The sequence below is a fragment of the Carcharhinus amblyrhynchos genome, chromosome 22 (genome assembly GCF_965287045.1).
Source record: "Carcharhinus amblyrhynchos chromosome 22, sCarAmb.v2.hapA, whole genome shotgun sequence".
Classification (NCBI taxonomy): Eukaryota; Metazoa; Chordata; class Chondrichthyes; order Carcharhiniformes; family Carcharhinidae; genus Carcharhinus; species Carcharhinus amblyrhynchos.
Window position 1 is genome coordinate 934,044 of NC_137345.1, and position 27,962 is coordinate 962,005.

General features: G+C 45.5%; 1 protein-coding gene across 3 annotated transcripts in view; it reads left to right on the forward strand.

Moving 5' to 3' along the window:
- The window catches only part of foxp4 (forkhead box P4), a 339,940-nt gene that overhangs the window by 265,562 nt on the left and 46,416 nt on the right, over nucleotides 1–27,962 (forward strand). For 2 of the 3 annotated variants that reach the window (XM_080210242.1, XM_080210241.1), the window contains exons 6-8: nucleotides 2,057–2,207; nucleotides 9,119–9,323; nucleotides 11,297–11,401. In XM_080210242.1, coding sequence (XP_080066368.1) covers nucleotides 2,057–2,207; nucleotides 9,119–9,323; nucleotides 11,297–11,401 — 461 coding nt within the window. The remainder of the gene's footprint in view (nucleotides 1–2,056; nucleotides 2,208–9,118; nucleotides 9,324–11,296; nucleotides 11,402–27,962) is intronic. The other variant, XM_080210243.1, reaches the window with a different exon arrangement.

Here is a 27,962-nt window from a genome sequence, read left to right on the forward strand (position 1 = left end):
CATATGGACAACATTCTTATACATTGCTCATCTTAAGAAGAACATGATTGCTGAGTGAGAACAGGCTTCAAAGAAATTATCCACAAGCTTTTGTTTACCCTCCTTAACAAGAAGAAAATTGCAAAAATGCCAGTCAGAATTCAATGTTTTGACTGAGACTTGTGAGATATGATTCAGTTTCTGAGTACATCCAGGGAAAATACTAAGTCACCACAGACTCATTGTCAAGAATTCCAGTGGAATAAGTACAATTGATGTTTTAAATTTTATTGATAAAATGAAGCATAGATTCTGTTCATCACAACACACGACTAGCCAGTAAGAAAAGGCGCAGCTAGCTCTATAGCAGGTTAATGAGTGCATGGAAATAAAAGGAGTATTGCCAGAATGGATGGCAAGAGTAAACTCCCAATAAATTTTACTTATTAGTCACAAGTAAGGCTTCCATAAACATTGCAATGAAATCACTGTGAAATTCCCCTAGTCGCCACACTCTGGTGCCTGTTCGGGTTAATGAACCCAACCAGCAGCCTTTCAGAATGTGGGAGGAAACCTGAGCATCCAGAGGAAGCCCACGCAGACACTGGGAGAACGTGTAAACTCACATAGACCACTGACCTGAGCCGCAAACCCCTGACGCTGTTAGGCAGCAGTGATAATCACTGTGCCACCCCAATAATCCCCTCCTTCACCAATATTTAGAGTAAAGGAAACATCATCAATGATTTCTTAATTTTCAACGATGGGCTATTTATGCCAAAATCACTTCACCCTGACATTCTCCAGAAAACCCATCAAGGTCACTTGAGAATAGCAATTTGCAGAGTAAGAACCCAGTAGTCAGATGGGGTTGGGGGGGGGGGGGGGAGGTTTGTGCGAGTTGTGGAGTGTGAGGGGAGTTTGGTGATGAGTAGGTGAGTGGGAAATCTTTGACAAGCGCAGGTGATGGGTGCATCGGATGTAGGGTGTAGAGGGATGGAGAGTACGAGAATGTAGGGGAGCAGGGTTAGTGGGGGGGAGTGATGCAGGAGGAGGCTGGCCTTGTGGATCACTGTCTGGTCAAACTGATTTGTATTTTACCCTGCTGGGGTCCCTCTTCACGTGGGGACATGTCCTGCTAGCTTTAACCCTGGGATTTTAGGTCACTTGTGGGAGGCACAAAACCTGGAGACTCCCTCCCCATTCCGTGTGAGGCCTGGGCCAGTGATTGGTCAGTGGGTTTGTTGAGTCTTTGGATTCCCTTTGGGTGTAGAGATTGGTGACAGGAAGTGACCTGGTGTCAGGCCCCTTGGGAGATATTTACTCCTTTTGCTCTCATTCTCAACTCCGTTGACCTGTGTTGAGGCCTGTGGTCTCTCTGTAACTAATCAAACTCCTTTCCCAAGGGAGAGTCAAGACTGAAGCTTAATCTTTGATCCTTCAGGTGAATTCTGAACTGTATTCGATGGTAACATTAATATTGTTTTGTGAATGTATCAAAGTGCTGAGGCCACTCCCTGGTGGTTTAATTAACATTTTTACCATTCGCTTTGATAGTGAACCAAACAAAATAATTAGCCCTGCTTTTAGCCATCGTTCTGTGTTTTGGCAACTGATTCTGAGCACAGATTCCTAGAATCCGTGGGGAAGGAGTCACTGGGGTCCCTGATCGTTATCAGGGATAACAAAGAACCTACTTCTGCTGAGATGCCTCTGTGTCAAATCATAGAATCCCTACAGTACAACAGGAGGCCTTTCAGCCCATCAAGTCTGCTCTGACTCTCCAACATAGCATGAGACCCCCCCCACCCCACCCTATCCCCATGACCCTGTGCATTTACCCTGCAAATCCCCTGAACCTATACATTTTGAGATACAAAGGGTCAATTTGGCATGGCCAATCCGCCTAACCCACACACATCTTTCGAGTGTCAGCGGAAACTGGACCATCCCTGACCGTGCAGGGATGGATGGGTCCAGCCAGTGTTAGCACCCTGGGGTGGAGGATGTCTTGTTATTGGTGAATGTTGACTGTGACGGTGACGTGTGCCTGATGGAGTTTTCTGTCTTTACGCAGCAGCAGTTGGGGAATAAACAGCTGGCCTTCCAGCAGCAGTTTCTTCAAATGCAGCAACTCCAACAACAACATCTTCTAAACCTCCAGCGACAGGGACTTGTGACCCTGCAGGCCGGCCAGCCCACAGTACCACTACAAACACTGGCACAAGGTAAGCATCAGTCAGACCTCAGACCTCAGCGCAACGTGACGCATTCACAGGAGATCCAGAGCCCTAACTCATCATCAACTTCTTCAAATAGATTGAATTGTCATTTGTTTTGGCTGATACATTTTTCAGGATGTTTTCTGTTAAACATTGACGCACGGAGGCTGTGGAAATGGACTCCATTGTTCCCCTGGTGCTGTGGGAGCCTTGAAGAAAAGTCATGCCAGCCAGGGTGGTTCCTGCTTCCCTCTGCCACATTCTCACAGTGAGCTGAGGTTGACAGTGCACTTGTTAGAGCTGGAGTATTGTGTGTGCATCAGAACCATACAGAGTGAGCAGACCATGATATCAGTTAGCTTCTTCAGCTGATTTCAGCCAGTTTGGATGGTGGAAGTTAATGTCCCGTCAGATTCACTCACACCAAGATTGGTGGCATAGTGGACAGTGAAGAAGGTTATCTCCAACTGCAATGGGTTCTTGCTCAATTGGGCCAGCGGTCTAATGAATGGCAGATGGAGTTTAATTTAGATAAATGTGAGGTGATGCATTTTGGTGGATTGAACCAGAGCAGGACTTACTCAGTTAATGGTAGGGCATTTGGGAAAGTTACAGAACATAGAGATCTAGCGTTACAGGTTCATAGCTGCTTGAAAGTGGAGTCACAGGTGGACAGAGTGGTGAAAAAGGCATTCAGCATGCTTGGTTTCATCAGTCAGAAATTGAATACAGGAGTTGGGATGTCTTGTTGAAGTTGTACAAGACATTGGTAAGGCCATACTTGGAATACTGTGTGCAATTCTGGTCACTCTATTATAGAAAGGATATTATTAAACTAGAAAGAGTGCAGAAAAGATTTACTAGGATGTTACCGGGACTTGATGGATTGAGTTATAAGGAGAGGCTGGATAGACTGGGACTTTTTTCTCTGGAGCGTAGGAGGCTGAGGGGTGATCTTATAGAAGTCTATAAAATAATGAGAGGTACAGATCAGCTAGATAGTCAATATCTTTCCCTAAAGGCAGGCGAGTCTAAAACTAGAGGGTATAGGTTTAAGGTGAGAGGAAAAGATACAAAAGGGTGTCCAGAGGGGCAATTTTTCCACACAGAGAGTGGTGAGTGTCTGGAACAAACTGTCAGAGGTAGTAGAAGAGGTGAGTACAATTTTGTCTTTTAAAAAGCATTTAGACAGTTAGATGGGTAAGACGGGTATAGAGGGATATGGGCCAAATGTAAGCAATCTGGTACTAGCTTAGGGGTTTAAAAAAAAGGGCGGCATGGACAAGTTGGGCTGAAGGGCCAGTTTCCATCTGTAAACCTCTATGACTCTGTGGCCTTTAACTCTCTCTGTGACTCCCATTTGTGGCATTAACAGGAGCAGCCATCAGCCTGCATGGGGAGTGCAAAGCTCCGGTCCGTGCTGTGACATGAGCTTGCATGGCTTTTGATGACTTTTTGGATTTTGGAGACATTGTTATGAAAATACAAAAGCAAAATGCTGGAGATACTGGAAATCTGGGATAAAACCCGGAATGCAGGAGGCACTCAGTAAATGAGGCAGCGTCTGTGGGGATATTTCACATTTGTGGCCTCTTCTCTTGGCTGCTGCTCCCTTTAGTTTGTTATTCCTCGTGGACGCAACCTCCACAGATTATCAGCAGGATCGTGAGTGCAGCTCCCCTTTGAGAAACTTTAGGAATTGCAGAATCATTTGTAACCCCACATGTTGCTGGGCCCCTGGCTAAACGTGCTGCCAATCAGTAGCACGTTCAGCTCTGGGTTACCTGCTGACGATATAGACAGAAAGAATGTCCTCAAATGTTCCTCCAGAGTCTCTGCACGAATCCCGTGGCTGTTCATTGTCTATTCTTGTTTGTTATTCCTGTTCCTGCAGCTTCACACTGACTCGAGGAGAGAGAGATCTCCAGTTGAATGTTACTCAGCAGTTATCACTCTGATTGTGGGGTAAATATTGACCAGGATACCAAGGGCACTCCACTGTGTAGCTTCAAGTAGCACTGTGGGATTTTTAACATCCACATTAAGGGGAGGCAGTGGCATCGTAATATTGTCACTGGATTAATAATCTGGAGACCCTGGGCAATATTTTGGGGAGCCGGGTTCGAATTCCACATTGGCAGATGGCGAAATTTGAATTCAATAAAAATGTGGAATTAAGAGTCTAATGATGACCACAAAACCATTGCTGATTGTTGTAAAAACCCATCTGGTTTGAAATCTACCATCCTTACCCAGACTGGCCTACATCCAGAGCCACTGCAGACTCCAGAGCCACAGCAATGTGGTTGGCTCTCAGATTCCCTCCGAAATGGAGAGTAGTTAGGGGCTGAGAATATTTGCTGGCTCAGCCAGCGACACCCACGTCCCATAAAAGTAAATAAAATGATGAACCTTCAGAACAAAGGTGAAGCAAGATAGTCTGAATAAGCAGCTGTTTCTATAATGCAGCACATCAGGCTCACCTAGATTAGATGCTGAAGATAATGTCGACTAGTTTCCCAGTAATTAGTAATCGAGAGCCTGGACTAATAATCCAGAGAATTTGAGCATAAATCCCATTGTGGTAGTTTGACAAGTTGAACTCAGTTTAAAAGACGCTGAACTATAAATGCAAATCTTCCTTTAAAAAAAAATTAAAATCTATTCTATAAAACTGTCAGATTGTCACAAGAAGTGAATTGCTTTACTCTTATCGCTCCCTGGTCTGGGTCTGTACGTGACTCCCACCCCAATCCATCACAGTGTTAACCATCCTATCAGGTGACCTTACAAACCATTGGACAAATCGATGTGTGTCAGCCTAGTCAGTGAGATTGGGAGAATGGTGAGGAACAACCGTTCACCCAGGAGAAAAGCTGCTGTTTCCATCACCTTTCCCAAGGAGGGAGCAGCGTCGGAAAATTCAGAGAGTTCAAAATCCATTGACTTTGGGGGGGAGGGAGACAGGAAAACCCCACTGGTGAGAAAATTCCAGCTGATGGTTTCTCAAATGTTAAAATTACCCATTCCATCTCAACCTGGCTCTGAAGGTGCTGTTAGTCAAAGAGGGAAGCACAGTTCATCAGGATTTGGGAATGACAGAAATTAACCCACAATCCCATGCTTCTAATTTCCACTTTAAGCTCTATTTCTTTAATGATTCCTCTTTATATGTTAAGTTAGACAGTGCTTATATCCCCAAAAGCATCTTGCTGCCACAACTCCTCATTCAATCAAAGACTGCAGTGATGGGTTAGGAGGGAGCCTGAGGCTAAAGTCTTAACAACACAAAAAAACACGTCAGATAGGGGTTTTTTCCTACTGTTGTGATCTAATTAAAATCTGTCCCATCTCAATATTTTGAAAACAATTACATATTATTTATATCTGCACTAGAAAAGTCATAATTAATGATTTTGATGCAACTGCAAACTAACTGCTAATCGGAGACTCAACCTTTAAATTTAATAAGTCGCACCGATCTTGCATTGGTAAGTCTCAGGAAGTGCTGTGTCTGTAATTAGTGTCACACACAGACACAGAACCTGTTCCAGCCACTGTCACAACTCAAGTAATGGCCAGATCCCTCATAACTCGCCACTAATTATTCAATTCTAATTCTCTGAAAGAACACTTCAACTCGCTCCCTCTCAACAATCGTTTAAAATCTTCGCTGCACTTGGGTTCCCAGTTGCTCAGTGAATGAAGGCAGAACGTGTTGTTGGGCCTTGCAGTTCCCAGTTCAATTCACAATGGGAGTTGCCATCGTTCCAGGATTATCTCAATGTATCCAGAAAGGAAAGGTTCTTCCAGACGCTGCAATGGAAAAATCTGTTTCCTCTTCATTTCTTCTGCTGATGAAGGATAAAATTCTGAGAGGTGAAGAAATGGAGATTTGACCAGCTGAGCTGGGACATCATGTGATGAAATCACCATAAACACAGCCAGAGTGTGTGACCCTGATCAATAGTGTGTTGTGGGTTAGCCAATCCTGGCTAAAATAGTATCAAAATACTCAGCCAATCCAGCACAGTGGTTATCACCACTTCCTCACAGCACCAGGGACCCAGTTCAATTCCTGATTTGGGTCACTGTCTGTGTGGAGTTTGCACATTCTCCCCACGTCCCCAGGTGGATAAGGGTAAGGCAGTTGATGTGGTGTATATGGATTTTAGCAAAGCATTTGATAAGGTTCCCCATGGTAGGCTATTGCAGAAAATGCAGATGCATGGGATTGAGGGTGATTTAGCAGTTTGGATCAGGAATTGGCTAGCTGATAGAAGACGGAGGGTGGTGGTTGATGGGAAATATTCAACCTGGAGTTCAGTTACAAGTGGTGTACCTCAGGGATCTGTCTTGGGGCCACTGCTGTTTGTCATTTTTATAAATGACCTTGATGAGGGTGTAGAAGGATGGATTAGTAAATTTGCTGACGACACCAAAGTTGGAGGAGTTGAAGACAGTGAGGATGGATGTTACAGTTTGCAGAGGGACATAGATAAGCTGCAGAGCTGGGCCGAGAGGTGGCAAATGGAGTTTAATATGGAAAAGTGTGAGGTGATTCACTTTGGTAAGAGTAACAGGAGTACAGAATATAGGGCTAATGGAAGGACTCTTAGTAGTGTTGACGAGCAGAGAGATCTCGGAGTACGTGTGCATAGCTCCCTGAAAGTTGGCACCCAGGTTGGTAAGGTTGTTAAGAAGGCGTACGGTGTGTTAGCTTTTATTGGTAGAGGGATTGAATTTTGGAGCCGTGGGGTCATGTTACAACTGTACAAAACTCTGGTGCGGCCGCACTTGGAGTATAGCGTACAGTTCTGGTCGCCGCATTATAAGAAAGATGTGGAGGCATTGGAAAGGATGCAGAGGTTGAGGGACTTGAGGTTATTTTCATTGGAGAGAAGAAGGTTATGAGGTGACCTAATTGAGGCATACAAGATGATCAAAGGATTGGATAGGGTGGACAGAGAGAGCCTTTTACCTCGAATGGTGATGGCTAACACAAGGGGACATAGCTTTAAATTAAGGGGTGGTAATTATAGGACGGATGTCAGAGGTAGGTTCTTTACTCAGAGGGTAGTAAGGGTGTGGAATGCCCTGCCTGCAGCAGTTGTGGACTCGCCAACTTTGAGGGCGTTCAAATGGTCAGTGGATAGGCATATGGATAATATTGGAATAGTTTAGGTTAGAGGGTCATTAGATTGGTTCCACTGGTCGGCGCAACATCGAGGGCTGAAGGGTCTGTACTGCGCTGTAATGTTCTATGTTCTATGTCTGTTTGGATTTCCTCCACAGTCCCAAAAACATGCTGGTTAGGTAAATTGGCTGTGCTGAATTCTCCCTTAGTGTACCCATCAGTCACCAGAGTGTGGCAACTCGGGGATTTTCACAGTAACTTCATTGCAATGTTAATTTAAGCTTTACTTGTGACTAATAAATAAACTTTTAACTTTACTTTAGCATCTGTGGAGGGAGAGACACAATTTTAGATCAATGATCTTTCATTAGAACTGGCCAAATAGAATAGAGACCCTACAGTGCAGAAGGAGGGCATTCAGCCCATTGAGTCCACACTAACTCTCTGACAGAGTATCTTACTCAAGCCCAGTGCCTCACCCTATTCCTGTCTTCAGAGGCCAAATTCCCTTCACCAAAATCCATTTTTTTTTAACAAGCAGTACACAGAGTGCTATCAACCAGCAGTCTACCTTCAGAAGTACCAGAGAAACTGACAGTCCCAATTAAATACAAGAAAAAGACTCCCTGATTGTCCCATCAATTGATGCCATAATCAGGGAGTTCATATTCCAATAGGCCAACCTCAATAGCCTGATTGACGTCATTACAATCCCCATAACCCCACACATTTCCCTTGACCAATCCACCTAATCTACGCATTTTGGAGTGTGGGAGGAAACCGGAGCACCCGGAGGAAACCCATGCAGACACGGGGAGAATGTGCAGACTCCACAGCAGTGACCCAAAGCCCGAATTGAATCTGTGTCCCTGGCGCTGTGAGGCAATGCCAACCACTGTGCCATCCCAATGACTTTTCATAACCCAGCAATGAGTAACAGACAATATTTCCCAAAACACTTCCTTTTTCCGACAAATAAAGAGATATGAAAAGATGTGAAGTTAGATCTCGAATCCTGCTGGCAAGAAGAAGAATTTGGTGACTGTGGACATCATCAAAGAGACAGTTACAAAAACAGGATGGATTAACTGAGGTGAAACATTATTTCAGAAGAGAAAACAGAATTGGACGACTTTAATCCTATTTGTCCTGGGGTGTCTCCTGGTAAACAGCTTCAAGATTATTTACCCAAATTACACTTACTAAAAACGTACAAGCTCATCCTGATACTATATTCATCAGAAACTATTTCTGCTAAAGAGGATTATTTTGTGCAGTGTGATTTCTTTCGCTGATGTGACAGGTTCAGACAGATGAGGTCTTACATTTGACCTGCACAGTGGGGATTTCAATTGCTAGGGAGATGGCCCAATCTCTCTGATGGAACTAGTTGTCAAATCCTTCCCTACCCCTGTAAACTCCTCCAACTGCACAACCCTCCAATTTTTTTGCATTCTTCCAGTTCACACCCTCTTGCAAATCCTTGCTTTCCCATCATTCTCCCAGTGGCTGTCATGCCTCCAGCTTCCTGGCACCGAATTTCTGGAATTCCCTCCTTAAACCCCTCCACCTCATCCTCCTCCTTGGAGACACTCCTTAAAACCAACCCCTCTGAACAAGCTTTTGGTGTCCTGACCTATGGCTCAGTGTGAAATATTGTTCACTAACCCTGCTGGATATTTTGGATAGATTTGGATATTTTGCTACATTGAGGACACTGTAGAAAGGGTCATTGTTGTCAGTGATTTTAAGTTGACTCTGACTGTCTTATCATTCACAGCAATGTGTCCAGCAGATCTTCAGCAACTGTGGAAAGAAGTGACCAGTGTGCAAAGCATGGAGGACCCTCAGAAGAGCGAAAGTCTCGACCTCTCAACCAGCAGCTCCACCTCTACCTCCTTCCTATCCTCCAAGAGTTCTCCTTCAATATCCCATCATCCTTTGTTGAACGGGCAGAGTTCCGTTCACACTCCAAAGAGAGAAAGGTAAGCACCAAGCACAGGAGATGGTGACTTGCATCAGGCTGCAACTTTTCAATCATTCTTGTACAGTAACAATGGCTTAGGAAGAGCACAGGATCAGAAGGAGGCCATTCAGTCCCTGAACCTGATCCACCAAACGCTGAGATTATGGCTGATCTGTATGTGCACTCCATTTACCTCCCATTGGTCCATTTCCCTGTCACCCTCACCCCACCTTAGTCTTGAAAATTCGAGACATTGAGGGACTTCTAACCCTCGCAGTCACCGTGTATTGACACTGCTGCTGTCCCAGACAGGATAGTTCATAGAATCAGTGGTCATAGAATCCCTACAGTGCAGAAGGAGGCCATTCGGCCCATTGAGTCTATACGAACAACAGTCCCACCCAGGCCCAATCCCTGCAACCTGACAGTGTAGCTGGAACAAACCACACACCAGCAACAACTAAGAGTGGGGGACTGTGGCACTAGGGAGGGATTAACCACGTGGGTGGATCTTCTTCTGCTGTAGATGGCAGACGGAAAGAAAACTCACTAATGGATTATAATGAGTATACAGCACAGAAACAGGCCATTCGGCCCTGCTGGTGTTTTTGCTCCACTCCAGCTTCCTCCTGTCTCCCCTCATTTAAATCTGCCACCCAAACCCTCTTTCCTCCTCCTCCTCAAATACTTGTCTAGATTTCCCTTACATACATCAGCCTTGGAATTAGAATTAAATTCAGAATGTTCTGGAAATACATTGGAAGGCAGCTTATTGCTCCAGGTAGGGAAAGGGCAGATGTTCATGATGAAGCGATTCTGCTACAAGAATTAATCCTTTTACTTTAGACACTGGTGATGAATCCCTGGAACTCCAGTCCAAGATTTGATATTCATTAGTTTACTCTGTTTGAAATGCTTCACCCTGGAGCTTTGTGAAGGGATGGAGCTTTGTGAGGAGATGGTGTTCATGCTGTTTCCGTAGCCATGTACAAGCCCTGACTCAGAACAAAAAGGATAAGGGAACAGGCCAGAGAGACAGTACGGTGAGATTGGCATCTGATAAAAAACATTGATCTGAGGGACCTGCATCAATCTTTGGAGATGGCAGGACATGTTAAAAACATGTTCAGCAAAGCTGATGGGATCTTTAGCCTCAAAAAAAGAAGCAGATCCCAGCTAGAGAATAATGTCCCATTCTGGTCACCACACTTTCAGAAGGATGTGAGGGTCTTTGAGAGGGTGCAGAGAAGATTTACCAAAATGGTTCCGGGTACGAGGGATTTTAGTTGTGAGGTTGGCTTGGAGAAGCTGAAGTTGTCCTCCAGGGAGATTGAGGGGAGATTTGATCAAGGTGGACAAGATAGTGACAGGTTTAAATAAAGAAATAAATTCAGGTGGATAAAGAAAACCTCTTCCATTGGCTGATGGAACCAGGAGTTGAGTGATAACGGATTTTGGACAAGAGACACGGGGATGTGAGGGAGAAATATGTTTACTCAGCAAATGGTAATGACAATGGAAGCAGACGGATAAGAAGGCAGCTCACAACCACCTTCTCAAGGGCAAATATAAAAGGATAAAGTCACTATAGTCCCAGAGAACCATTGACTACTCTCCCTGTTCAGGGTGAGGGGGCACTGACTGGTGGTGATTTAACCTGAGGGTCACCACAGCTCAGGTGAGGGGCAAGAATGAGAAGGCACAGCCTTCATGGATAACCTCAGCTGGTACAGGGATTGAACCCACGCCATTGGCATCTCTCTGCATCGCTAACCCACTGTCTAACCAACTGAGCTAAAAATTGAAACTTCCAATGTGACTCTTTGAATCCTAGGGTTCAGCCTGTAATAAAAATGAAATTCAACAGTTTTTCAGCAAACCCACTTGTCCATTCTGAATCTATTTGTGACAGTGTGACGTGAAGGTTAGTTCTTGTGTTTTCCTTGTTTGTGTATCTGCGATGAACCTGATCTCTGCTCTCTTCCTCTCTAGCTTGTCACATGAAGAACCTACAGGCATTCACCCTTTGTTTGGACATGGGGAATGCAAGTGGCCGGGTTGTGAAGCTCTCTGTGATGACGTGGGACAGTTTCTAAAGTAAGTGTGATGGGGTAGATGGGGGGAGATTCATTTTCATAGAATCATGGATTCCCTACAGTGCAGAAGGAGGCCATTCGGCCCATCAAGTCTGCACCAACCACAATCCCACCCAGACCCTATTCCTGTAACCCCACACATTTACACTGCTAATCCCCCTGACACTAAGAGGCAATTTACCATGGCCAATCCACCTAACCTGCGCATCTTTGGTCTGTGGGAAGAAACCAGAGCACCCAGCGGAAAACCACACAGACACCGGGAGAACATACAAACTCCACACAGACAGTGAACTGAGGCAAGAATTGAACCTGGGACCCTGACTCTGTGAGGCAGCAATGCTCACCACTGTGCCACTGTGCCAAGTGGGGTAGTGGATGATGGAATAAACTACATCAAACTACAGCTCAGTTTTGACATACACAATTCAAAAATGTCCAAAATACAAACCAGACAATAAAAATTTCCTTCATTCCTCTGTCTGTCTGGGCATCAGAATTCAAACTATAATCCTACTTCTGGGTCAGTTATTAAATTTTCTCAGGTCTGTTTAACCCAGCTCCCACTCCCTTCAGCTTCACTGGGCTCCACGTTCATCCTTGCACTCACTTTCTCTGCACTCCCTCCTTGTTCCTTCACCCACCAATTGTAGCATCATCCTGAAAAGCTGAACTCGAATCCCGATCTCATGCCCTTTTTTCTGGTTTCCACACAACGGTTTCTCTCCATCATCAAATACTTCAAATGCCCTTAACACCTCAATGAGGTCACCCATTGCGCTTCTAACCTCCAAGAGTTACAGGCCTACTACAGGCAACTTGTCCTTAACCCTTTTAGACTCAGGAAAACATTTTAATTTTAGGAAGAGAAACTGGAAAGATGTGAGCTATCATTGCATCACTTTGGGGAGAGAGCTTACAATAGCTCTGGATCTCTGTTATTTATCGTTTTTATTTATTCATTTACAACAAGTGGCCAGCATTCGTTATCCTTGAGAAGGTGGTGGTGAGCAGCCTTCTTGAGCCGCAGCAGTCCATGCGGTGTAGGTACACCCACAGTGCTGTTAGGGAGGGAGTTCCAGGATTTTGACCCAGTGACAGTGAAGGAACAGCCGATATATTTCCAAGTCAGCATGGTGAGGACTGGGACGGAAATCTCCAGATGGTGCTGATTCCAGGTATCTGCTGCCCTTGTAATAGAGGTTGCAGGTTTGGAAGGTGCTGTCTAAGGAACCTCGATGAGTTCCTGCAGGGCATCTTGTAAGTGGTGCACACGGCTGCCACTGTTCATTAATGGTGGGGGGTGGGGGGTTGTTTAATATTCTTTGGATCTTGAAGTCCAGAAAGAAAAACAATAAAATTTGGGAAACAACTGCAGCAAACTGTGAATTTAAATTGGAATTCCAGTTCAGACCCGTACCAGTCATTTCCCAAGTTTAACAGTTTTACACTTCTGGGACATTGGTAAGCAGAGATTTTACTGCTCCTGTCCAGAGTAATAGGTTCTGTGATCAGGCTGTACTCCAGGTCTCAATAAGCTGAGTAATCCAGAGGCATTGTGTGAGGCTAACAGCGCATCCCTTCAGCGTGGGGTGACATCAGGTGGAAATTCCCAGTGGCGGAATCAGAGAATCCGGCCACTAGCAAACACCGTGCTACTTCCCACGGCTGGGAGGCGGAGAATCTTAGCCAAGGTTTCAGATCAATGGCCTTTATCAGAGTGTATGTTATATATGGAACACTTTGTTCGGAAGAGATGAAGAGAGACAGGAGGAGCCAAAAGAGAAAACGCTGGAAAAGCTCAGCAATTCTGGTAGCATCTGTAAGGACTCCAGATGACCCTTTGTCAAAGCTAAAAGGCATAGAGAGTGGGTGGCATGGTGGCACAGTGGCTAGCACTGCTGCCTCACAGTGCCAGAGACCCGGGTTCGATTCCCAGCTTGGGTCACTGTCTGTGTGGAGTTTGCACATTCTCCCCGTGTCTGCGTGGGTTTCTTCCGGGTGCTCCAGTTTCCTCCCACAGTCCATAGATATGCAGGTTAGGTGCATCGGCCATGCTAAATTCTCCCTCAGTGTACCCAAACAGGCGCTGGAGTGTGGCGACTAGGAGAATTTCACAGTAAATTCATTGCAGTGTTAATGTAAGCCTACGTTTGACACTAATAAATAAACTTTTAAGATATTTGTACTGCAATTAGCTTTGACAAAGGGTCGTCTGGACACGAAATGTCAGCTCTTTTCTCTCCTTACAGATGCTGCCAGACCTGCTGAGATTTTCCAGCGTTTTCTCTTTTGGTTTCAGATTCCAGCATCTGCAGTAATTTGCTTTTATCCAGAGGCAGGAGGAGGTTGATGTAATGTAGAAACTCGAGCACACATCAGCAGGCCTGGGTGCCTTGTTTCTTTTCTGTGTAGTTTGATGTAATTTTATTTCTTACAGAAGCATTTGATTTCACATTAATTTTTATTTTAAGATGGTAAACAAATAACGGAGGAGCCAAGGATCAGATAGTATCGAGGTATTCTCAGAAGGACTCTCCGCACATCAGGCAGTTGTGCCTCTTTCATTAGCAGCATTGTTGAGTCGATGTTTTATAGCCTACTGCATAATTGGGGAAGTTTATTTAGCCAATTAACTGAGATGTGCAAACAGTCAATCTGTTAACATTATCTGTACCAGTAAACGCTCTCAGGTACTGACCTCATTAGTGAAGTGATTTAGATAGACACAGGGGAGTGGTAATGGGACACAGGTACCAGGGGAGACAATAATTGGATACAACACGTAACTGCAATCCAGGCTTTTGCCTGCAGACGCCTCCACAGTAACTGGTTTACGGGATCTCACTCCATCCTGGAAAGGGATGGGATTTCAAAATAATTCCCATTTTGATGCTTCCTCACTTAACTCTTCATCTTCCAAGACACAACTTTGCAGAAGTCAGTACAGCGTCAGTCAGACAGATTGTTGATTCACTGGAATATTTCTCGAGGATTTTATAAATGTTGCTTTTTAGAAATAAAGTAAGCCAGACCGGTAAAATTTCAGCAACCCTCAGAGTGAGAGAGAGCCGGCAGTTCAATGTGACAAACATGGAACTTGTGTCAGAGAGCGAGATATTAAAAAAAATTACAAACAGAACAAGAACAAGAGGGAGTGAAGAAAAGGCAGCACACCCCCTCACACACCCCCACACACACAACCTCTCACTGGCCCACACACACCCCCTCACACTGCCCCCTTCCCCCACCTCCACACACACACACACACACACACACACAAACCCTCACACTGCCCCCCCGACACACACACACACACACACACACACACACACACACAAACCCTCACACTGCCCCCCCGACACACACACACACACACACACACACACACACACACCCTCACACTGCTCCCCACACACACACACACACACACACACCCTCACACTGCTCCCCACACACACACACACACACACACACACACACACAAACCCTCACACTGCCCCCCCGACACACACACACACACACACACACACACACACACCCTCACACTGCTCCCCACACACACACACACACACACACACACACCCTCACACTGCTCCCCACACACACACACACACACACACACACACACGCACACTGCTCCCCACACACACACACACAGTCACACTGTTCACCCCATACACACACACACACCCTCACACAAACCCTCACACTGCCCCACACACAGCCCCCTCACACTGCCCCACACATACACCCTCACACCCGCCCCCCCAAACTGCCCCATTCACATCCCCTCATTCAACCTCACACACATCCCCTTGCACTATTCCATACACACACACACACCCCTCACACACTCCCTCACACTGCCCCCCCCCCCCACACCCCCTCACGAAACCCCAATGGACATGCCCCCTCATACTGCTCCACACAAACACACACACCCTCATTCACCCCCTTGCACATGCCCCCTCACACACCTCCTCACACACTCCTGGGGAAGGCCCAATGCTGGTTAATGCCTGAGGAAACTTACCCCTCCCTCAGTGAGGGAGGCAGAGTTCCCACCCGGGGACCCGGGAGTGACATTGCTGAATGATGTTATACCCGAACCCTCAGCCGCTGGACTCTGTCCACTGCCACTCATCGTAAGGTATTCAAAAACTGCTGTTTGGAATGTAAGAATTATTGAATGAGGATAAAGCAGGGACGTTGTAATCCACTTTCTAAAAATCATTCGATTGCATATAAATTAATACCAGGAGTCCAACAAACACAGGGCAACAAGCAATTCAAAAAGACCATTCTGATTCTGTTTAGCGATGGGCTGAACTCTGTCTCAGCCTCTCTGTGTGGTACACGCTGAGATCAGCACAGATACAATAGTAATGGAGTTATTGGTCACTCACAGTGATCTACCTCTATCAGTGAGTCTCCAACAGACCCAGGCATGAGGTGAGGAATGTTCCCATTGGGTGAGAGCTTTGGGAACCAAAGGCCCAAAGTCACCTGATACTGGAGCGCATTATACTCATTATACACCGGGGGATGGGGGTGGGGGGTAGTTTCCCCACCTCATTGCACCCACCATGGATCGGTGTGACCCGGGAAAGGAACATGTGGGTGAAAAGAAACGGTTTGCATCCAGCACCAGAAAGTCTGAGCACACCTACCAACCGGCTCAAAAATAGCTTCTTCCCTGCTGCTGTCAGACTTTTAAATGGACTTACCTCGCATTAAGTTGATCTTTCTCTACACCCTAGCTCTGACTGTAACACTACATTCTGCACCCGCTCCTTTCCTTCCCTATGAACGGTATGCTTTGTCTGTAGAGCGTACAAGAAACAATACTTTTCATTGTGTGTAATAAATCAAATCAAATCAGTTGTCCCAGTCCCTTTCTAAAGACGCAAACATGTCCAAGATTATAGGGGATGGCGGTGGGATCGCGATGGGGAGGTGTGTCGGGAGTCATGAGCCAATGACCCATGCTGGGGAGGGGGAAGGTGCCTTGTTCACCCTGAAACCATGAAATCCCGCTGGAGGCCAATGGACCTTCCCATGTTTTGCCTCTTGCCCGCATCGATTCCCGAGGCAGGTGGGACGGTAAAATTCCAGCTGTTGCTTCTGCAGCTGAATTTGGGGATTCTGATGTTGACCTGTGAAGGTTTGAGGTTTCAGTGCAGTGTGAACAGGAGGTATACTGCTGCAGTGAAGTCCAAACAATGAATATCTGAGCTCACCGCACTACACGTGTGATCCACATGGACAGCAGGCCACACGTGTGATCCACATGGACAGCATGGATGTTGCTCGTGGGCTTTTCTTGTTACAGCCTCTGATTAATTTAACCTGGTGATATTACACAGCGAAGCCAAGACAAACTCTGCCGTGCTGCTAAACCCAAGCCTGTAGCCCAGTGTCTGATTCACCGCTCGCTGGGGCTCCTGGTGTAAATTTCTGTCTAATTTAACTACTTTCTACTTTCTGCAAACTCTGTTTAAATCTGTAAGTTCTTACTGAAGGGCTATGAACTGGCTTCCACTGGTTATGTGGCAGCTCTACCAAATTCAACTAGATTTGGAGCAGGATTTTATATCGAGTGTTACATGTAAGTAGGAATTTCAAACAAAGATGAGGCTTTCTGGAAATTGGGAGAGAAGGATAGGTTATCCTGATTAGATGCAATCAGTGTGAAGTAGGGATGAATTGTTTTCAAATTCCTGTTTTTAAATCCCTCCCTAGCCTCGGCATTCCCTATCTCTGTAATCCTCCCAAGCACTACAACCCTCTGAGGTCCCTGCCCCTCTCCAGATCTGACCTCAGGACATCCCTGGTTTTAATCGCTCCTGGGCCTAAACACCAGACACTGAGATGGGGAGGAACGACTTCTCGCTGAGGGTGGTGAATTTGTGGAACTCGCTGCCCCAGAGTGCGGCGGAGTCTGAATCGTTGAATTGTAGAACTATACAGTGCAGAAGGAGGCCATTCAGCCCATCGAGTCTGCACCAATCACAATCTCAGCCAGGCCCCATCCCCATAACCCCATGCATTTACCCCAGCTAGTCCCCCTGACACTAAGGGGCAATTTAGCACAGCCAACCCACCTAACCTGCACATCTTTGGCGTGTGGGAGGAAACCGGAGCACCCGGAGGAAACCCACGCAGATACAGGGAGAATGTGCAAACTCCACACAGACAGTGATCCAAGTCAGGAAGCGAACCAGGGTCCCTGGCACTGTGAGGCAGCAGTGCTAACCACTGTGCCACCATGCCGATTGTAGCGTTATTGACAATTGGATGAGAAAGGAGGGTGATTGTAACTGAGGACAATGTTAAGCTGACAGCCAGTTTATATCTTCCAATCCTTAGAATCAGATCTTGCAGCCCAAAGGAGGCCATTCAGCCCTACATACCTGTGCCAGCTCCCTAACAATGCCATTCAATTAGTATCACTCTCCCCTCCTCCTTCTCCATAGTCACCTGGATCGAATTCTGGATCTGTCCCGACGATAATCCTGAAATCCCGCGTGTCCTCGGCAGTGAGCCGCCCACGCCCATTCATGTGGGACCTTTGACAAAGCTGATTCTGTGCAGCTATCTCAGCCTGGATACCCTCCGCTGTCCCCTCACTCTCTCCTCCCTCCAGGGGAAAAGGAAGCTGAGGAGCTGAGCCATCCACTGGCTGCTTTAAATCGATTTCTCCACCTTGTAGGAATGTTGGCCAATGCTCCAATCAGATCGGTAAATGGAATAACAACGGAGTCTTTATGGGACAGAGATAAGCTGTGATTCCTGCCCATCTATCGCCAACTTCTTGCAACTGGGAGCAAGCAGCAAGCCCCCTCCCTTATTTTATGGACCCTGTTACTAGATAAGTGCTAGAACTACAACAATAACATATTTATATAGCACCCACTACCGTGAAACATTCCAGGGCACTTCACAGCAGTGTTATCATAGAGTCATAGAGGTTTGCAGCATGGAAACAGACCCTTCAGCCCAACTTGTCCATGTCACCACATTTTTTAAACTCCTAAACTAATCCCAATTGCCTATATTTGGTCCATATCCCTCTATACCCACTGGACCCATGTAACTGTCTAATCGCTGTTTAAAAGACAAAATTGTACCCCCCTCTACTACTGTCTCAGATACTCGCCACCCTCTGTATGAAAAAATTGCACTTCTGGACCCTTTTGTATCTCTTCCCTCTCACCTTAAATCTATGCCCTCTAGTTTTAGACTCCCCTACCATTGGGAAAAGATATTGACTATCTTACAAACTATGCCCCTCATTATTTTAAAGACTTTGATAAGATCACCCCTCAGCCTTCTACACTCCAGGGAAAAAAGTCCCAGTCTATCCCACCTCTCCTTATAACTCAAACCATCAAGTAAATCTCTTCTGCACTCTTTGTAATTTAATAATATCCTTTCTATAATAGGGCAACCAGACTAGAATTGGGTTATCAAACAAAACTTTGACACCAAGCAACAAAGGAAGTTACTGGGAAGGTGACTGAGTGTTCAAAGGGACAGGTTAAACAAGGTGTTAAAAGACAGAGGTGATGACAAGTTTGGGACGTTGGAAATTGGGGATGCAGAAGAGGACAGAATTGGAGGATGAAGACACGCCGCGTGGCACAGCAGGCCATGACTCCATTCCTCTGAGGTTGTCCTTGGGCTGCACATGTGCTGTGTGATGTGTCTGGCAGCCGAGCGATCCCACAGTGAGAGAAGAGTCTGCCAGTGCACACAGCCATTGCTGGAGCCAAAGACATGCTTCATTTCTTAGTGACTGGCTGGTTAAGCCCTGTCTAGCGAGTGGTGTGCCTCGGTGCAGCAGCGAGCAGCGCTGAGGGTCATACAAATTGTTTTCATGCTCCTGTCACCGGCTTCCTTTAATTAGCTCATTTGCAATTAGATCCCTTTGTTGCTAGGATGGTAGAAAAGACATCAAAGGAGCGTGTTTGTGTGTTTGCCAACTCTCTGACACTTGAGAGGATTGAAAAATAACTAGGAGTGATAAAAGGAGGCTGGGCTGAGGAAAGAAATAATGTAAACACACATTTATCTTATCCTCCTGACTAAAATGATTAAACAGTTACAAATAAAAGAAACTACAGCCAGACACAGTTTGATAACTGAACCCTCTGTGTGCCTCACCTCAAATTGGCTGATAGTTTACAGGAAGCCAGGAAACTCTTGTTCAGTGAAGGTATTAAGGATAAATAAGGAGAAACTGTTCCCACTGATTGAAGGGTTAAGAAGGAGGAGGCTAGAGAGAGAGACACTGGATGCATTGTAGTTATCTTTCACAATTCTATAGACTCTGGAAAGGTTCCTGCAAACTAGAAAGTGGCAAATGAGGGAGAACATTGTTGGAATGTAATCAGTGACAACTTGGTTTGGATGTAATGTGACCAATGGGAACAAGACATAAGGGTCAGCTGACCCAGTAAAGCATGAAACCAATTCCAGAGTGATGTAATAGTCAGCTGACCAGCCAATTCACTATAAATAAGGAACTATGTTGAATTGTGGAGAGCTTGGAGTGGCCCAGAGTGAGGCCCCAAGTTTGGAGTAATGATGTTTCTTTACTAAACCCTTTCCTTGATTTATAAGATAGAGTAAGTTTTGCTGCTCTTTCATGAGCTGCATTTTGCAGAGTTCCTTCTGAAGAAAAACAGAACTACAGACCTGTCACTTTGACATCCATAGCAAGGAAAATGTTGGAATCTATTCTAAAGGAAGTGATAATGGAAACTGTGGCTGGAGTTCTCTGGCCATTCACGCCCCACTGCCGCTGCCAATGAGGATGAAGAATTTGGTACTCAGCCAAACTTTCATTCACTGTGGCGTGACCAAAGAATCCCATTGGTGTGAACAGGCAGAAAATTCTGGTATGATTGGACAAAGTCAATATGGATTTATGAAAAGGAAATCATGTTTGACAAACGTGGGAGATTTTTGAGGATATTCCTTATAGTATAGATAAAGGGGAACCAGTGGATGTGGTGTATCTGGATTTTCAGAAGGCTTTTGATAAGGTCCCACATAGGAAGTCAGTGAACAATAATAGAGCTCATGGGATTGGGGGAAATATACTGAGAAAGATTGAGAATTGGTTAATGGACAGGAAACTGAGAGTGGGATAAACAGATTAGTCTCAGTTTGGAGGCTGTGACTAGTGGGGTACAACAAGGATCAGCACTGGGACCCCGGCTGTTCACAATGATTTGGATATGGGGATAAACATAATATTTCCAAGTTTACTGATGACACAAAACTAGGTGGGAATGTGAGTTTTGAGGAGGACACAAAGAGACTTCAAGGACATTTAGGTGACTGAGTGGACAAGAACATAGCAAATGGAAAATAATGTGAGTGAGTGCAAAGTTATCCACTTTGGTAGCAAAAACAGAAAGGCTGAGTGTATCTTTAAACAATGAGAGGTTGGGAAGTGTGGGTTTCCAAAGGGATCTGGGTGTCCTTGTCCCTGAGTCACTGAAATCAGGTGCAGCGAGCAATTAGCAAGACAAATAATATGTTGGACTCCATCACAAGGGGGTTTGAGTACAGGAGCAAGGATGTGTTACTGCAGCTGTACAGGACCTGGGTGAAACCATATCTGGAGAATTGTGTAGAATTTTGCTCTCCTTACCTAAGGAAGGATATATTTGTCAAAATGGGAGCACAGCAAAGGTTCACCAGATTAATCCCTCAGATGGTGGGGTTATCTTATGAAGAGAGACTGGGGACACTGGGTCTGTGTTCCATAGTGTTTTGAAGAATGAGAGGTGATCTCATTGAAACTTACAAAATTTCTACAGTGGTTAGGGCTGCTGCCTTATTGCGCCAGGGACCCGGGTTCAATTCTAGTCTTGGGTGACGGTATGGAATTTGCACGTGGAGGAGTAGGGCCTGGGTAAGACGTTCTTTCAGAGAGTTGGTGCAATGGGCTGAATGGCCTTGTCCTGTACTGCAGGATTCTATGGTTCTATGATGTGGACAGGCTGTTTCCCCTGGCTGTAGGTCTAGAATCAGGGGACACAGTCTCAGAATAAGTGGGTTAGGGTTAGGATTGAGATAAGGAAGAAGGTCTTCACTCAGAGTGTGGCGGATCTTTGGAAATTCCCTATCCCAGAGGGCTGTGGCAGCTCAGTCATTGAGCTCGTTCAAGGCAGAAATCAATAGCTTCCTGGATACTGATGGAATCGAGGGATATGAGGATAGTGGGGAAACTGGTTTAGAGATAGATGTTCAGCTTGATGGGCCAAATGGGCTGATTCTGCTCCTTATTCCTATGTTCTAATGGAAAGGGAACACCAATTTAAGGTAAAATAAGCAATGGGAATATGAGTTAAAATGCTTTTACATAGAGATAGGTTAGAATCTGGAATGCTTGACCTGTTCAATTATGGCTTTCAAAAGGAATTGGATAATTTTCTGACTCCAATGAAGAGGAAGGGGAGTTGAATAGTTGAGTTGCCAAAGGGAGAGTGTCACCCAATTCTATCGCTATTTTACAATTCAGTATTTCTCTGGTTAGAGAAAGGCAGGTAAATGGGTTCAGAGTACAGGTCAGACATAATCTAATTGGATGGCAGACAGACTGGACGGACTGGATCGGCTCCTTCTCTTCCTGGCTTCCTAAAACTGAGGAAGTCGAGTTGAGCAGTTGTGAGGAATGAGCTCGAGTCGGAAATGGTAAACAGAGTTTTCGTTGGAGGTGGAGAGGGGAGGAGTGGAGGAGGAGTTGGAGAGTATTCATGTCGAGAGGGTTAGAATACAAGAGCAGGGATGGACTTCTGAGGCTGTATAAGGCTCTGGTCGGACTCCATTATGAGTAGTTTTGGGCCCCATATCCAAGGAAAGATGTGCTGGCCTTGGAAAGGGTCCAAAGGAGGTTCACAAGAATAATCCCTGGAATGAAGAGCTTGTCGGGTGAGGAATGGTTGAGGACTCTGGGCCTGTACTCGGTGGTGTTTAGAAGGATGAGGGGGGGATCTTATTGAAACTTGCAGGATACTGCAAGGCCCAGATAGAGTGGATATGAGAGGATGTTTCCACTAGTAGGAAAAACTAGAAGCAGAGGGCACAACCTCAGGCTAAAGGGACGATCCTTTAAAACAGAGACGAGGAGGAATTTCTTCAGCCAGAGAGTGGGGAATCTGTGGAACTTTTTGCCACAGAAGGCTGTGGAGGCCAGGTCATTGCATGTCTTTAAGACAGCGATAGGTTCTTGATTAATAAGGGGATCAGGGGTTATGGGGAAAAGGCAGGAGAATGAGGATAAGAAAAATATCAGCCATGATTGAACAGTGGAGCAGAATCAATGGGCCGAGTGGCCTAATTCTGCTCCTTTGTCTTATGGTCTTATGGTATTGGTTGGAGGTTAAGAAGAAAGAGATACGAAGTGACAATGTAAATGACAGTGTTGGGAAGATCAGGTTGGTTGCAGTGCTCACGCTGTGACAGACAGTGAGGGTAAACTGTGAGACATTGGGAGATCAGCTCAATGCTATCCCTGATATCCAGGTAATTCACACTTTCTAATAGAGACCATTGGATTATTGTCCCTCACTAATCCAACTACAGAAAAGCCAAGTGTAGCAGCCATAACCCTGCCCTAAATGGGATTAACTCATTCCGAATGAATTGCTCAATTTCAGTATCCTGAAGGACACGGGAATATGGGAACACCGCCGGCTGGGAGGTTTCCCTTTAAGCCTCTCACCATCCTGACATGGAAATATATCACTGTTCCTTCGCAGCGGCTGGGTCAAAATCCTGGAATTCCTTCTCTAACCCCATTGTGGGTCAACCCACAGCACATGGACTGCAGCGATTCAAGAAGGCAGCTCACCACCACCTTCTCAAGAGGCAACTAGGGATGGGCAATAAATGCTGACCTTAGCACTGATGCCCCTAAATGAATAAGAAAAAGCCTGATGTGTGTAGCTTGTTTCGCTCTGTGGAACGTTAGGAAGTTCAGTAATCCATTGGAGTACTGTTATACTCACATGAATTCACATCTGAGCAGTTAGTTGATGAAAAGCCCTTTATCACAAAATATTCAGAATATCCAGAATATTCAGCCTTTCCCTGTTCCAGTATCGGATATATGCACACTCGCATATGCACCCACACACTCAAACACACACACTCACTCTCACACACACACTCTCTCACACACTCACACACTCACACACACACACACACACACACACACACACACTCACTCTCACACACTCACACACACACACACACACACACACTCACTCTCACACACTCACACACACACACACATACTCAAACACACACACTCACTCACACACACACACACTCACACACTCACTCTCACACACACACACACTCACACTCACACGCTCACACACACACTCTCGCACTCACTCACATACACAGACACTCACACTCTCTCTCTGAGGTTTGGGTTACTGTCTATATGAAGTTTGCACATTCTTCCCATGTCTGCGTGGGTTCCTCCAGGTGCTCTGGTTTTCTCTTGCAGTTCGAAAGACATGCTAGTTAGATGGATTGGCCATGCTAAGTTCTTCCTCAGTCTACCCGAACAGGTGCCAGAGTGTGGCAACTAGGGGATTTTCACAGTAACTTCATTGCAGTGTTAATGTAAACCTACTTGTGATACTAATAAATATACTTTACTTCTGCACACTCACACACTGTCTCACACACACACATACGCACAAACTCACATACCCTCTCGCTCGCACACACACACACACACACACACACACACACACACACACACACACACACACACACACACACACACACACACACACACACACACACACACACACACACACACACACACAGTAGTAATGGGAATGCTGAGTCACCGTGCTGTGCTGTTGTTCTGGGGTACCGGGTTTGAACACTGCTTGATTTCTCATGCTGCTAACAGACAGTGCCCTATTGTTCCAAGGTAATGGAATCAAGCCTGCACAGTGTGCGCAGAAAGGAGCTCTGCAATGTTGTTTAAGAGGACGGGTGAGGTCATGCTTATTTGTTTTAATCATCAGCACTGAGCAGGAATGGAGAGGAGCTCTCCGTTCCCCAGTCAATCTCAGATGAGATCATTGTTATGAAGTCACTGCCCTTACAGATGTTGGGTGAGGGGGCGGGAGAAAGGAAAGAGAGAGATTTTCTCCAGAAATCCCACAGTGTTGCCCAAGCAATCAGCCAGTGTTCTGAAAGAAAACACAAATAAATAATCTTTTCTGCTGGTTTGATGAAATGGGCCATCTCAGAACAGTTGCAATGTCTGACAGTGCAGGTCAGACAGACTGTGAGTAGGAGTCCCACATCAGTCAGTTATCAAATTCATACCAGATGTGGCAGGGTATTCTGGGGATGGATTTTCCCTGGCCCTGAAAATAATCAGGAAAGAACAGGCGAGGAAATGAGTTTGTCCTGTTCCTCTTCACTGTAGTGGTGCTGATAAATTTCACAAATAAATAACTCCCATCTTCCCAAAAAATATATCAACATTAGTTCAAATCAAATATCTCTGTAAAACGCCCACAGTGGTGTACTCAGCATCTACCTTCCCTCAGTGTGAAAGGTAGCTTGAGAGGAGGACCTTAAACATGTTCTGGGATTCACTGGGGAACGGATAGCTGTGTTGTGTTTTATATCTGGGAGATATGCAGAGATGACACACCAGTTTTGATGTGTGTCAGAGCTTTGTTTGCAGTGATTTTAAAATTTCTGCTCTCACGCATAACTAATGGTACACAGAACAAAGAGTCAACATCCAATCAAACACCAAATAATTGGACATTTGAATAGTCCATCTTTTCCCAATTGTAAATACCTTATTTTAAAAGCCATCCTAAACAACAAACAGATATACGTCGCGTGATTTCGTAGAATCATAGAATCCCTACAGTGCAGAAGGCCATTCAGCCCATCGACTCCACACTGACCACAATCCCACCCAGGCCCTATTCCCATAACCCTTCACATTTACACCACTAATCCCCCTGACACTCAGGTCAATTTAGCATGGCCAATCCATCTAGCCCACACATCTTAGGAGTGTGGGAGGAAACCGGAGCACCTGAAAGAAACCCACGTAGACACAGAGAGAATGTGCAAACTCCACACAATCAGTGGCCTGAGGCCGGAATTGAACCCGGGTCCCTGGCACTATGAGGTAGCAGTGCTAACCCCCGTGCCACCGTGCCGCCTTCTTAGAGTTGGGCTTGTCTGTTGTCTGTTGTCAGGAACAGTCTTTGTGATCTAAAGGTTGCTGAGATCCATGAACGAGAGGTTGTGGCTTTGTGTGTGACATGACCACAGTGGGAAAGGAAATGCATCTTCATAATTACTGTCCTTGAAATATCCTGCTCTGCACGCTATCAGGTAACTCTGTGTTCTTACCCAAAGATAATGCTGGTAAGGAGTAACCGTTCGATTGGTTTTGGCACCAATGGAGATGATGAGTGTTTGTGGTTGCAATTTGGCCGTTTGATGTCAACCCAATCTCCAGCTTCGAACCGTGGTTTGCTAGCCTGTGTCCACTTGTTAAAGTTTGCTTTTGCTTTACCTCATAGCTTGGCAACTTTATCTGCCTTCCCTCATGTGCAGAAGTTACGACAGAAGTTCATCCAGGGAGTTGCTCAACTGTATGGTTGGCAGAAGGTCTTTTTGGACTTTGACGGCTTCCTGTTAGTGGAAAATACCACTTGTGTCATCACTGCATCACAGCCGACCAGACCACTGAACCACACTGAGTTTCAGTGCTGGTGTGATGCCAAGTACATCCCAGTGATTGGCTAATCAAATCAAATAGCATGTTTGTTCGTTTGTCTGTAATGGGGAGAGTGCAGACCGCACTCAACCAGCACACACTTATAAAACCCAAAACAAAGTGTCTACTTTTAGATGTGATTCCCCAATTTGGCAGCACTTGCTGAACAATCCTGAGTGCGCTAATAGTTACACTAACAACTAATTTAAGATCATCGGTCAAGCTCATAAGGTAGCTTATTTATGCTTACCAGAAGTGACTTACATTCATACACAGGGAACCACTCTCTGCAGGCAAAAGGAATATGCTCAAGACTTGTGCCTTTTTTAAATTACCCAACAATTCAGGGAACCAATAATTTCCTCTTACTTCCTCCTTAGCAGCTAGTGATAACTTGCTAACCAATCAGCACCCGTTTCCTGTGTAGTATATATTGTAGTGACTCTTTGAAGTTTGACATTCTTGTGTTTGTCCTGGTGAATATAAGGCAGCAACGTCCCTTTCCTCAGAGATATTCATATACTGTAGCAGTCAGCAACTCCTTCCTCCTGTCGCAATGACGTTAGTCTTGGTGATTCCAAAACAGGCTCAGCCTAGATCAGCACTGAGTGTAAACTCGCCTTCATGAAAAGAATGTACTTAAAATAGGTTTCACAGATAAAAAAAATCCAAAAAATCTATTGCGAATAAGAGAAGCTAAAGCTCGCTCTCTGCGTGTCAAATCATTGGCGACAATTGGGTCAGGAATCCATTGAAGATTTCTCCCAAATATGAGCTGCAAACTCCAAATGGAATTAAATCACCGGAATCTCCATCCTCACCCACGGTTGCATTCCCCGGGGCTGCTGCAGTGACTGGACTTTTCACTGACTGTGAAATTCTTGCTGTCACTGACACTGGGGATGGGATGAATGAGTTCAGAGAATCCTGCCCAACGTGTTTGTGGCTTTGTTACCTGCTATCAGTAACCCTGCTCTTGTCTTTTAAACTCCCTCTACACTGTCCCCCATCAAACACTCCCAGGACAGGTACAGCACAGGGTTAGATACAGAGTAAAGTTCCCTCTACACTGTCCCCATCAAACACTCCCAGGACAGGTACAGCACGGGGTTAGATACAGAGTAAAGCTCCCTCTACACTGTCCCCCATCAAACACTCCCAGGACAGGTACAGCACGAGGTTAGATACAGAGTAAAGCTCCCTCTACACTGTCCCCCCGTCAAACACTCTCAGGACAGACAGATAAGAACATAAGAACTAGGAGCAGGAGTCGGCCATCTGGCCCCTCGAGCCTGCTCCGCCATTCAATAAGATCATGGCTGATCTTTTTGTGGACTCAGCTCCACTTACCCACCCAATCACCATAACCCTTAATTCCTTTACTGTTCAAAAATTTATTTATCTTTGTCTTAAAAACATTCAATGAGGGAGCCTCAACTGCTTCACTGGGCAGGGAATTCCACAGATTCACAACCCTTTGGGTGAAGAAGTTCCTCCTCAACTCAGTCCTAAATCTGATTCCCCTTATTTTGAGGCTATGCCCCCTAGTTCTAGTTTCACCCGCCAGTGGAAACAACTTCCCTGCTTCTATCTTATCGATTCCCTTCATAATCTTATATATTTCTATAAAATCTCCCCTCATTCTTCTGAATTCCAGTGAGTAAAGCCCCAGTCTCTCCTCATAAGCCAACCCTCTCAACTCCAGAATCAACCTAGTGAGTCTCCTCTGCACCCCCTCCAGTGCCAGTATATCTTT